General features: G+C 42.3%; 1 protein-coding gene across 1 annotated transcript in view; it reads right to left on the reverse strand.

Annotated features, from left to right (window-relative positions):
• Nucleotides 1–14,095, reverse strand: part of DNAH9 (dynein axonemal heavy chain 9) — a gene marked incomplete at its 5' end in the record, with an annotated part of 205,223 nt that overhangs the window by 63,575 nt on the left and 127,553 nt on the right. Inside the window, 2 exons of the mRNA XM_082213793.1 lie at nt 7,047–7,166; nt 11,743–12,168. Of these exons, the coding sequence (XP_082069919.1) occupies nt 7,047–7,166; nt 11,743–12,168 (546 nt within the window). The remainder of the gene's footprint in view (nt 1–7,046; nt 7,167–11,742; nt 12,169–14,095) is intronic.

Consider the following 14,095-nt stretch of genomic DNA (forward strand, 5'->3'; position numbering starts at 1 on the left):
TGGGCCTAGTTGAACTAGCATGCTTCCCATCTCTGATGGGATTTTAAGTCAGAGAAAATAATGTTTTCTACTGCTGCTTTACCCAGAGGTAAATGTGAGTAATATGCTATTTCTCTACCATATAAGTTTATAGTCAGACTGAAAATGCCTGGTTAAAACCTTTTAAGCTTTTTCTAATTGAATAGACAAAGGAGTCTTTTCTGAGAAGAACGGTATCTGTTACAGGAAACCACAGGGGCAGCACGTCCGGCTTTGCGACTTGAGGCAAAATGGGAAGTGCCATCCTGCCCTGCCACTGTCACATCTGCCGCCAGTATCAGCGCCAATCTTGGGTGTAATCATGCTGAAATTGTGAGAGATCTCATGCACTCTGCAAGATGTCATGTGATTTCAAAGATCTCGCCTGAAATGCCGGTGCCGCTTCTCTGGCGGAGCGCCTGCAGAAACACCACCTTGGAGACTTCTACGACCTGAGGTGTAGGCCTCACTCTGCCTAATGGCTGCACAGGCCATGGGAAACCATCTATTTAATATTTTTATAATTATAATATTTATCTCTCAGAGCTTTCTACAAAGTATTCAAATTGCATGTTGGAAAACATTATTAACTCACTTTTTTGCATATTCATTTTACTGCAATAACTGAAATATGTCTGTCTAAAAAATATTCTGAGTTCTCTTAATCGAAACAGCCATTTTACCAAACACTTCGAGTCGCTTCAAGCTTTTCAGTAATGTCGTTCTTTGTATTTGATTAACACGATAAAATTATGTAAATCTTGGTTCACATTACACAAAAAAATACCTGGAAATGTTGAGAAACCTGTGCCCTAGTTGAAGCCAGGGTCTTCCCAACTTCGCCATTACTTTCTTCAGAAGTATTACATCCAAATAGTGTGGTACATAAATCCATTTGTTCTTTGAGATCAATAAATTGAGGCCTCATTATATGCACTGCTAATGTTCAGTTAATGTCTTTTTCTGTGGCATCTATCACTTAGACAACATCATCTTCAAAGCAAGCAATTCTAAAACCTTTTTTATTTTCTCAAACCTTTTATAATCTTAGCTGATGCTGTTGGGTTGTGGGTCAATTGTTGGGTTGTGGGTCAATTGTTTTAAAACAATTTTATTTTGTTGTTTTTAAAAACATGACCACTGCTATCAGGCACTTTTTAGTGGAAAAGAAATTAAGGAAGGAGAAGCTACAGAACTGATAGGTCAGAGTATCAGAATAAATACTAAATGAAAGAGTAATCCTAAACAGCAACAAAAAGATTTATTTGGAGAAAACAGAACAGAATGTGAGATCAGGCATGTTGTTGTTTAGTCGTTTAGTCGTGTCCGACTCTTCGTGACCCCATGGACCAGAGCACGCCAGGCACTTCTGTCCTCCACTGCCTCCCGCAGTTTGATCAAACTCATGCTAGTAGATTCAAGAACACCATCCAACCATCTCATTCTCTGTCGTCCCCTTCTCCTTGTGCCCTCCATCTTTCCCAACATCAGGGTCTTTTCCAGGGAGTCCTCTCTTCTCATGAGGTGGCCAAAGTATTGGAGCCTCAGCTTCACGATCTGTCCTTCCAGTGAGCACTCAGGGCTGATTTCCTTCAGAATGGAGAGGTTTGATCTTCTTGCAGTCCATGGGACTCTCAAGAGTCTCCTCCAGCACCATAATTCAAAAGCATCAATTCTTCGGCGATCAGCCTTCTTTATGGTCCAGCTCTCACTTCCATACATCACTACTGGGAAAACCATGGCTTTTACTATACGGACCTTTGTTGGCAAGGTGATGTCTCTGCTTTTTAAGATGTTGTCTAGGTTTGCCATCGCCTTTCTCCCAAGGAGCAGGCGTCTTTTAATTTCGTGACTGCTGTCACCATCTGCACTGATCATGGAGCCCAAGAAAGTAAAATCTCTCACTGCCTCCATTTCTTCCCCATCTATTTGCCAGGAGGTGATGGGCCCAGTGGCCATGATCTTCGTTTTTTTGATGTTGAGCTTCAGACCATATTTTGCGCTCTCCTCTTTCACCCTCATTAAAAGGTTCTTTAATTCCTCTTCACTTTCTGCCATCAAGGTTGTGTCATCTGCATATCTGAGGTTGTTGATATTTCTTCCGGCAATCTTAATTCCGGCTTGGGATTCATCCAGCCCAGCCTTTCGCATGATGAATTCTGCATATAAGTTAAATAAGCAGGGAGACAATATACAGCCTTGCCGTACTCCTTTCCCAATTTGGAACCAATCAGTTGTTCCATATCCAGTTCTAACTGTAGCTTCTTGTCCCACATAGAGATTTCGCAGGAGACAGATGAGGTGATCAGGCACTCCCATTTCTTTAAGAACTTGCCATAGTTTGCTGTGGTCAACACAGTCAAAGGCTTTTGCATAGTCAATGAAGCAGAAGTAGATGTCTTTCTGGAACTCTCTGGCTTTCTCCATAATCCAGCGCATGTTTGCAATTTGGTCTCTGGTTCCTCTGCCTCTTCTAAATCCAGCTTGCACTTCTGGGAGTTCTCGGTCCACATACTGCTTGAGCCTTCCTTGTAGAATTTTAAGCATAACCTTGCTAGCATGTGAAATGAGTGAAATTGTGCGGTAGTTGGAGCATTCTTTGGCACTGCCTTTCTTTGGGATTGGAATGTAGACTGATCTTCTCCAATCCTCTGGCCACTGCTGAGTTTTCCAAACTTGCTGGCATATTGAGTGTAGCACCTTAACAGCATCATCTTTTAAAATTTTAAACAGTTCAGCTGGAATACCATCACTTCCACTGGCCTTGTTATTTGCAGTGCTTTCTAAGGCCCATTTGACTTCACTCTCCAGGATGTCTGGCTCAAGGTCAGCAACCACACTACCTGGGGTGTATGAGACATCCATATCTTTCTGGTATAATTCCTCTGTGTATTCTTGCCACCTCTTCTTGATGTCTTCTGCTTCAGTTAGATCTTTACCACTTTTGTCCTTTATTATGGTAATCTTTGTACGAAATGTTCCTTTCATATTTCCGATTTTCTTGAACAGATCTCTGGTTCTTCCCATTCTGTTGCTTTCCTCTATTTCTTTGCATTGCTCGTTTAAGAAGGCCTTCTTGTCTCTCCTTGCTGTTCTTTGGAAATCTGCATTCAATTTCCTGTATCTTTCACTATCTCCCTCACATTTTGCTTGCCTTCTCTCCTCCGCTATTTGTAAAGCCTCGTTGGACAGCCACTTTGCTTTCTTGCATTTCTTTTTCATTGGGATGGTTTTAGTTGCTGCCTCCTGTATAATGTTGCGAGCCTCCATCCATAGTTCTTCAGGCACTCTGTCCAGCAAATCTAAATCCTTAAACCTGTTCCTCACTTCCACTGTGTATTCATAAGGGATTTGGTTTAGATTGTATCTTACCTGTCCAGTGGTTTTTCCTACTTTCTTCAGTTTAAGCTTGAATTTTGCTATAAGGAGCTGATGATCTGAGCCACAGTCAGCTCCAGGTCTTGTTTTTGCTGACTGTATAGAGCTTCTCCATCTTTGGCTGCAGAGAATATAATCAATCTGATTTCGATGTTGCCCATCTGGGGATGTCCATGTGTAGAGTCGTCTCTTGTGTTGTTGGAAAAGCGTGTTTGTGATGACCAGCTTGTTCTCTTGACAGAACTCTATTAGCCTTTGCCCTGGTCGTTTTGATCTCCAAGGCCAAACTTGCCAGTTGTTCCTTTTATCTCTTGATTCCCTACTTTAGCATTCCAATCCCCTATAATGAGCAGAACATCCTTCTTTGGTGTCACTTCGATAAGGTTTTGTAAGTCTTCATAGAACTGGTCAATTTCAGTTTCTTCAGCACCAGTAGTTGGTGCATAAACTTGGATTACTGTGATGTTAAAAGGTCTGCCTTGGATTCGTATCGAGATCATTCTATCATTTTTGAGACTGCATCCCAGTACAGCTTTCGCCACTCTTTTGTTGACTATGAGGGCCACTCCATTTCTCTTACGGGTTTCTTGCCCACAGTAGTAGATATGGTAGTCATCCGAACTGAATTCGCCCATTCCCGTCCATTTTAGCTCACTGATGCCCAGGATGTCAATATTTATTCTTGCCATCTCATTTTTGACCACATCCAACTTACCCAGGTTCATGGTTCTTACATTCCAGGTTCCTATGCAATATTTTTCTTTACAGCATTGGACTTTCCTTTCGCTTCCATGCATATCCACAACTGAGCGTCCTTTCGGCTTTGGCCCAGCCGCTTCATCAGCTCTGGATCTACTTGTACTTGTCCTCCGCTCTTCCCCAGTAGCATGTTGGACACCTTCCGACCTGAGGGGCTCATCTTCCAGTGTCATAACTTTTATATGCCTGTTGTCTTTGTCCATGGAGTTTTCTTGGCAGGGATACTGGAGTGGCTTGCCGATTCCTACTCCAGGTGGATCACGTTTGGTCAAAACTCTCCACTATGACCTGTTCATCTTGTGTGCCCTGCTCGGCGTAGTTCATAGCTTCCCTGAGTTCTTCAAGCCCCTTCGCCACGGCAAGGCAGTGATCCATGAAGGGGGAGATCAGGCATACAAGACAATAAATACAAAAATAGCATGCTAATTTAGTTACAATTGTGAGAGATGTATTTTGAAGGTGGAAAGTGCTGGCAGGAGATGGTACTTAGCATTACAAGATTTCCTAAATTACTGCACCATTGGCAGGTTGTCTGTTTGTTTTAAATCAAAAGAACAAAACAAATGTTAATTGAAACGAGTATCTCTAATTTTACTATTCCAAGCAAGGCAAACACATATAAAAGAGGAATATTCCCAAATAGATAATCATTTCCTGAGACAGGTGCACCAATAAAAAATCATGAGTCATCTTGAAGATTGTGGGGGGTGGGGGAGAAAGCTACAAATTAATGGTGCTTCCACACAGCAGTTTATTGTGGACTTGGTGCTGCTTATGCATGCAAGTTTTTCATAGTGTCCACACAACACTGTCCTCATCAAAATACAGTTCCATATATCACCCCACCTCAACCTTGTTAAATACAAACTGGATGAATTACGTATGCAAGTTTACAACAACAAACTGGAATGCCTTGTGGCAAGAAGTGTTGAAATGCACGTTTTTCATCTGCTTCCAGAAATACAAAAATAATGCCATAGGTATTTGGTTGGCCACCGGGAGAAGAGGAAAAGTGATTTCCATCTCCGATATTCCACTTCCGCTTACCATGGGAAGCTCAGACTGGCTTCCCCTCCACATGTTTGCAAGGGAAATTACTGTAAGTCATCTGAGTTTCTGCTGTGCTTGGGGTGCGAGTACCCTCATTTTTACCAAATTAGTCCAAAAGTGCATAAATCATACACAGATGCCAGGCAGTACAAGAGGTCAACTTAAAAATAGAAAGTCTAAGATTGAAAAACATCCCACATCTGTGCTATAAAGCAAAATCTTTCATTTTACCAGTTTCCATCTTAATTAAGAGATCACCCTCCATGCTAATTAGTTGTTATTGTTCTTTTCCTTTTTTCACTTTTTAATTGGCTTCTCTAAGAGTGACTTCTTTGGTAACAGCCTCAAACTCTCAATCCTCTGTAAATAAACACAAGTAGGAATGTGGAAATGACTAGCTCCACTTGCTGGTGAAAATGCAGAATGGTTTGATACTTGTGTTGGAAAAGCATGACGGGAAAAGTGTCTCCTATTAGCCGCTTGCCGCTCGCCTTAATTATTCTCGGATGCAGCGTTTATCTGTATGAAATTTTATGTTAAACTTTTTAATTAAACTAGACTTTGAATGAATGTGCTCGGTTTAAATTAGCCATGACATCATTTCTGGCGGTACAGGAAAGCATTCTAAGCTTTAGTGGCAGATATGTTCCAGTGCATTAACAAATTTGTTGATGTATTTTAATAATAGTAGTAGTAGTAGTAATGTAGGAAATAAACTAGTTTGTAGGGTGGCCTTAAATCATATGTAATAAGTTCCATGAACTACTTAAGGCTTAACCCATTGTACTTGCCAACAACGCTGGTTTGGATACATTAAAATACAACTGTGCATTTGTAGCATTTAAATCATTTGTAGACTGTATCACTTTTCTAATACACATAGCTATAAGCTGCAATATCTCTAACTCTTGGTGAACACTACTGAAGTCAGAGGAAAACTTCAGTGTCAGTGAGTACAGGACTGCTGCTCTAGTAATTCTATATGATTATGTCCCTAACTAGTTCGACTGACTGCTATTTTTTTTTAAGCAACCAGCAGGCCCTTACTTTTTGCTTCTTGTTAAACAAGCAAGGCAGACCTTTTGCACAACACAATACTATTACAACTACACACATGAATAGACACTTATTGCAAAGATAAAGGGCAACAGTGCTCATTAAAAACCCATATGCTCATTAAAATCACAAATTAAAGGTTTCATTTCACAGCAGCTGGAGCTAGTGAATGGCTGCTATGCCAACAGCCATGTATCATTCACAAAACCAGACAATACAGACATATACTGCTATGAATGATTAAAAGTGAAAAAAGGCACGGGGGCCGGATTGTTGTCCCAAAGTTTCAAGGCTTTACATGCAATGGTCGCACTGTGCATTGTGCTAGTTCATTAGTCCAATCAGATATGGCAGTCAAGGAGTTTTATGCTCACAGTAACTAATGACTGCTGAATCTACGCTTGCACAGAACCACTAAAGCATTCACTACAATGCTCTTCTGATCTATTCACATGCTACTATTCCTTGGAGAGATCAAGAATCCTAGCTGTCACTTGATTTTTCTCCCTGAAGCAGCACTCCACACTGGGAAACACTTCCCCTAGAAAAGCAAGACTAATAAATAAGAAAGGGGCACGTGCTATACATATCCTGGCTGAATAACTGCTCCCTTCTGCAAGTCTGGTGTCATACCAGTATGCTATTTGCTTTCGTTCTGAGCTGGACAAACTTTCAGATTCAGAAGCACAGCTAGTTGTCCGTATAGCACTAAACAAAGTTCTTCCTACGCCCACCCACAAGTTGGCCTTCACATGGTGGCCCAAACCTCATCAAGTGATTCTCACCAGGCGATTTGCAAGGGAGATGGTCTTCGCTGTGGCTTCGGCTTCCTGTTGACATTTTAGCTTCTCTGCTGTGGCCTTCTCAAATTTGGCTGTAAGCCTAGCCAGGTTCTCGTTAAGGTGCTGCAGTGTGAAAAGAAGAAAACCATAGGAGAAACTAAAGATCATGACATGATGCAGTTTGAATTTAAGTATTCACACACCCCTAGTCAGAAGGAAGTGGGCTTTCTTCTGTTACTCAAGAAGACACACCTAACAGAGGTTATTTATTTAATCGCTGCTGGAAATAGAAGAACCAGTCTGACCTTTTAAATTCACAAACCCACAGAATCCCCTTTAAGCATCAACTATGGTGCCAACTCTGTGGGGAAAACAACATGGTTAAAACCCTCTCCTCCCATGGGGAATCTGGGGAGGCACAAAAGTCAGGCCTCTTTGCAGCAAGCTGGTCTAGGCTTGACCTGGGGTTTCTAAGGGAATTCCCCATCACTCTAACAGCTGGCCTCTTCCACAGTTAATAAAACTTACCTCACTTACTACACACCCCTTTTTTAAACTCCCCTATTATTTGTGCCTTAACATACATTATAATAATCTTAACCCCTTGGACATAGCTGCTAAGGAGATAGCGGCATCCTTTACCTTTGACAGTTTACATGGAAAAGTGAATTTTGGTAGGCTCAGCTTGCTATGCAGGGGTGACAAAAGCTGCAGCTGCCCAACTTCCTTCTTCTCCTATGCAACTTTGCATCTTGTGACCTACCCTGTGCAAAAAGCACAGAGCAGAAAAGGAAATTGCCTCCTTGCCAGTTAAGGCTTATTGCCCTTGAGATTATTGTCTCCAGGCTTAATACTTATTTATCAACATTATTTACCAGCCTAAATGTGGAGGGCTGTTTGTGTGAAAGCTACAGATAGGGGTGTGGCCAAGGACACAAGCAAAACTGCCCTATTTAGCTATGCTTCAGGGGTCTGACAATGGACTTTGAAAGGGCCATCCAATCACTGCCCACATATGATGACATTCTCTTCCTGCTTCTCTGTAAAACAAAATCAGGCTGTTCTCAAAGTTATTGAAACATTTCACTTCTGTGACAAAAGAACTGAAGTTAACAATTGATTTTTATCTGCATCCAGCACAAACAGCTTAAAGCTAAGTGCCTCTAAATCATTTTAACACTGCTTGAACAATACACTAGAAATAAACCCAAATATGAAAAAGGGGCTTCTTCTTTTTTTAGTAGCATCTGGAGTTACTTGATCAAATACCTGCACAGAATACAAAACGCAGCCTTTTCGAACGTTGTTTATCATTAAATCCCAGAGCTGTAACATTTAAAATGACTTCTGCACATTAAAGTTTCCACCGTTTCTGAAAGCATGTGCATGCATTTTCATTTATTTATTATACACTGGATCCCAGCTTACACTCAGCTGGGTTTCATTCATGCAACACTCTGTGAGGAGCGGCAGAGGAGGTTCCTCATTAGGATAAAGTGAGGCAGTGCCCTGCTTGCTTAGGGTGCCCCCTAGAAGGGTGGGGTAGGGCAAATCACACTAGTCCCACTATTGTCTTCACTTCCCCCTGATCTCTGCCACCCATCCTTCCCTTCATGCCAACTCAACACACTTCCCCTTCCTGCTACCCACCCACCTACCTTCCTTCCTTCAGCTGAATGTTTCTTCTGATGGCTGCTTTGTAAATGTTATTGTGGTCTCATTGGATTTTATGCTAATATTTCAATTAATGATTTGGCGAACTATGGATTTCTAAAAAAATATTTTGTTATTATTTTACTCACTGAGCCTTGGAATTCTTCTTAAAATAGGCAGGTTATAAGTTTTTAATTATTTATTTATTAAGAATACTAACATCGCACCTTTCCAACAGACTATTGCTCAAGGTGACTGATAAAAGGAAAATTCATCAAGCTAGAGACTTTCCTTGGTTATGAATGGTTTGTATCATCACCCAAAAACTCTAAGAAAAACACTGAAGAATAAATTGGTTGGATTTGAAGTAGCTTGGTTCATTACTGCTCACACTACAAATGGTTTAGGCAGCAGCTATTAAGTTTGAAGATTTTCAAACATGGGTAAGTCTGAAGAACGTATATAGAAATTATTTTGTGAGCTGTCCAATGTTACCGTATTTCAATGTCATTTTACATTGGTTTTTAACCACCCTAGAAAGTTTTATTGTGATTTGTAAAAAAATTATGCTGTGGCACAGATTGGTAGGTTTTCCTAATTAAAGACCACATTTTAATTGACAGTTCTGAGCAGTTTTCAATTCCGTACCACACTGTGTTGTGAAGCTGGAATGATTTTTATAATATAATATATTCAGTGTTTATGAGATTGATTTGGTATAAGATGGTGATGACCCATGAATGTTTTTGTTGCTGTTGCTAACAATAGTGTGCAATACCTAACAAATGGATTTCCCCTGGTTTAAAGCTAGTTTAATGGTTCGCAACTTCAACTGAGAAAGGGATTCATTATCCCTTAGTAAAAGCCACATAATGTACTGTACCAAAGAATTGGCTTGGATCCAGGAAATCTTTAATGCAAACTTTCATGGGCGTAGCCAGGATTTTTGTTGGGGGGGGGAGGCTTATTGTTGGGGGCGGGGGCAGAACCTCTGCTATGGATTGGGGCGGGGCAGCTGCCACTCCCTGCCCTCCTGTGGCTACACCCATGCAAACTTTAGTTCCTTACAAGTGCATGGATCTCTAACTTCTGCCAAAACCCATACTGTAGATGCTCCTAATAGTCAAGAATGGCTGTTCCAGGCTCCCAGCTACAGGAATGCTCCAGTTATATATACATATGTGGAACTATGCTCACAGAACAAAGGTAGCAATCCCAACTACCCTTACATCGAACTCGAGGGGATTTATTTCCGATTAAATATTACAAGTCACTGTTCATGGGCATGACTAGAGAAACATTCAAAATCTCAGGACAATCAATTGTCTGGAGAAATGGGTTATGTAGACATTTTACATTTTCCAAAGTGTTGTTCTGCCAAGCAGCCTTGTAAGAAAGTCTGCAAAAATAAACTAGACCTGCCCCCTGCTGAATTTACTCGCCTGCCTATAGAAATCTGTCAGTCTTCCATGGTCCATGGATAGTCTGAAAGAAACAAAAGCAACAGCTCCTTGTACCTGTAGGTGATTCTCTCACAGCAACCAGCCAGAAGGGCAGCTATTAATAAGCTTGATGTACAGCATACGCTGTGGATTACAATGCTAGATTTTTTTACTTGTTATTTTTGCACAGCCAAATGATGTATAATGCAAATGCCATCATCTCATAAAATTTTTAAAATGTACATCTGCTATGGGGTAAAACTTAAATTCTGCTTACTGCCAGCAGCGGAGGAAGCCGCTCAGGCACCTGGGGCGACATGTCCAGGGGCAGGGGAAACCACCCATAGGGGTGGGGCCAGGGCAAGGCCCACTGTGGGGCCTCCAGAGTCTGCCTGCCTCCTCCCACTCAGCTGCCCTACAGCAGTGAGGCAGTGGGCAGACCATTTGGGCAGTGCGGAGCCTGCTCGTGCCCAAGCCACCACATCTCTCTCAGGAGAGACGCGTGGCTCGGGCACACTGCAGGCCCTGCTGGGAGTGCTTCCCGGCATTTTATCACCCCTCTCAGTGGTGACACCTGGGGAGAACCGCACCCACCGCATGCCCCTTCCTCCGCCCCTGGTTACTGCAGAATGGGAAGAATAGGTGATGCAACAAAGCAGGAGACACAGAACCTGCCTCATCTCTCACTTCTTCAAAGCTCTGAGATGCTGCTGAACTCTTTTAACCCCATCAGCCCCAGCCAGCATGGCCAAAGGTCAAGGATTATGGGAGCTGTGGTCCAACAGTATCTGGAGGTTCCCACCCCTGTCTTAAAGGAATAAAGGAAGGCTCTCTGAATTGACACCTCACAAACCTAGAAAGATATGTTAGTGGGTTCCTGAAGAAGCATTCATTCAGCTGCAAGCAACCATCTGCCAAGGTGTTTCAGAGAGATGTGTCAAGGGCCAAAGGTTCACGGCTATATTCCTGCATGTCATGTAAATCCTGGGGTAGTTTGAAAGATAGGTTTCACCACTGGCTAATGTAGCAACGTCTCAAAGCTATGAGTAAATTTAGATCATTGTAATAGCTTAACTGGGAATTAGAATTTTTGCAATTGATGTGAACAACTCAACTTTATCAGTCACATACCCCCTGTAATCTCACAATATAGACAAAAATCAGATTGGTCTGCATCAGGTAGTAGCAGCAAAAAAGACATGACATAATATGATGACAAAGATAAACCCTGCTCAATTCATTAGAGTGTGGTGCTGATAATTCCAAGGTTGAAGGTTTAACAGCTGCATATTCCTGCATTGCATATGGTTGAACTAGATGCTACAATTCTATGATTCCATTATTATATGATTCACACTTTTAATGGGTAGTTTGTGCAATGCAGATGCCTACAAAATAACCGTGAGTGGAGCACAGCACAATGGCCCATCTACTGGCAAGAGACAGGCAAAGGAACATCACTCAGCAGATTCCAGGTTCACTACTGGGCTAGATGGCGAAATGGTCTGCCCTCAGATAAGGCAATTTCGTATACTCTACCCAGTGCATCACAGAACAATGCTAAGAGAAATGTAAACCTGTTTTACAGGCTGCCTTGGACTTACTGCAATTTTGGCCTTGATGCTAGCCAGCTTTTCCTGGGCAGCAGCAAGCTCGGCATTAGCTTTGTTGAGAGCCTGCCGCTTGGGCTCCACATCGCAGTACACTTTATGGAAGTGCACTATGTTGATGACCCAGGAGCAGAGGCCAGCAGCTGCATAGGACTTAGACGTCACCAACTCAGGCTCAAACTCCGGGTCCTGCAGATACGGCTGAAGGGCGCGGAGGCAGTTCTCATGTATATTCTCTTTGTTGAAGTGGATCAAGGAATCCAGGAAGCTGTCCACTTTTGCCATGGCCACTTTGGCTGCTTTCCAGGTCCTGTCCTTGGGCACCTTCCCACCGGGAGCCATGAGTACCATCACGGCAGCAGTGACATTGCTGACAGCGGAAGGCGGCGATCCAAATGACTTCAGTTCTGTCAGATTGTTCTGAAAAGGAGCGGGGAGGAGAAACCAAAGTTGTTAGACGAAAATGAATGGGTTTTCTTTTTACTTTGCTGGTAATGGAGTCAAGCTCCAGAGCTATCAATCTGAGAGAGGAGCTTTCAAGCCAGGAGCAGCACTGTGAATTTTAAATATTATGACTCATCGGACGTAAAGCAATGAATCCCTCTAGTGGCACAGGGGCCTCTGCCGGCTTGTTAGATAAGAGCCAGTCATGTTCCTTCAGCATTTCAGCCCAGCTCACAGGCCATTAAAAATGCACAATTATATTACAGATTTAACCAGTATGAAAAACAACAATGACAAAAAAAAATCAGAATGCCCTGAAATCAACAAGGCATGTCTGAAGCTGCAAAAGGGCTTTAAAATGTGTCTCTTAATTGAGAGTTCTCATAAAGGTGACTGCCTTATAAATCTGTATGCACTTTAATGCAAGGTGGATTCAGGTCAATACAACGCCACAGAATGGTCTCTGAAAATCCCGCTGTGTTGTGGCTACATACACAGGGAAAGACAATTGTGAGTAACATCAGGCCACATACTGATACTGATCCTGCAGTGTCCTCACACAACCCCCACCCCTCCCGCCCATGTTTATTTGGTAGCAAGGCCACCACAAGGTTACATACGCAGTGCGGTCAGTCACTGCACACAAGAAACTTTGCATGTGAACCATATCCAAGATAAGGAAATAATGCCATCTGGTGCTGGGCCATCTAAATCCACCCTTCCAATACCATTTTATTTAAGTAGGATGCTTGAATCATATCAACTTTTCCCTCTTTTAAAGGGAAATTCCCTTATTCCAAATAGGATTCCTCGCAAGAAAAGGGAAAAGTTGACAGCTATGGCTTGAATCCTGGATAAAATGTGGGGCTATGCTCTCTGAACATAACCCCATAAAAAGCTAAGCCTTTTAAAGTTCCATAGACTCCAGTGGGGGGTGTTTAAGCCTGTCGGGCTAACTCTTCCACTGAATCAATGGAATTTAAAATAAGTTTAATATGAGGGAACTATGCTTGAATGTCCCTTTCACTAAAAAAAAGAATTTTAGTTTTTTGCCTTCCTTCATAGAATAACCTTTCCGCTGTGCCACACACATCCCTGTGTACTTTGTGTTGCTTTGAACCCTTCTTCTGCCATCGGCTAGTGATAATATTCTAACAAGAAAGCAACAAACTAAAGTGCTTGGTTTCATTTCTACACTGGGATTTTTTAAATACAAAAAAAAAATCACATTAATCCAGCCAAGCTATGACAGGAGTGCCATTTCAAGATCACCACATGACACCTGTTTCTCATTAATTGGCCCATAAATTTCCTCAAAGCCATTTTAAACTCCTCTGAGCTGGAAATAGCCAGAGTTAAGGCTCCTCTTGTCATGCACAGGTTAATTCTGAAGCAGAATTCTACCTACCCATCATGGAACTGATAGCACAGGATGCTAAGCAGGTAACCTCCAAAGAACAGAGATGGTTGCAACCGATATAAGCACACAGACAACACTGGCTATATTCCAAAGGAGCGATCCTGCCAAAGATCTGTCACATCAAACTGAGAAGAAATGTGTGCACCATGCTGACATCCAGCAAATGTGAAAGCCCTGGCAGAGCAAGCCATACTCCACACTGGGGATTCCTGCCCCAATAACCTCTCAGTACATTTGTTCTTCATATATCATCACCCCAATGACACTGAAGCCTACAAAAGGAAATTTCTCTATCCCTGAGGGGCAGGGCATGCTGAAGCATACCTGTAGCACGGGATGGTCACTTGAAAATCCTTAGGACCTCTCTGGTGCCAGATGACTATGTTGATTACTTGGTATGTATGTAAAGATAAAGGGGCCCCTGACCATTAGGCCCAGTCGTGACCGACTCTGGGGTTGCGGGGCTCATCTCACTTTATTGGC

This window comes from Podarcis vaucheri (genome assembly GCF_965113315.1).
Source record: "Podarcis vaucheri genome assembly, chromosome: 2".
NCBI lineage: Eukaryota > Metazoa > Chordata > Lepidosauria > Squamata > Lacertidae > Podarcis > Podarcis vaucheri.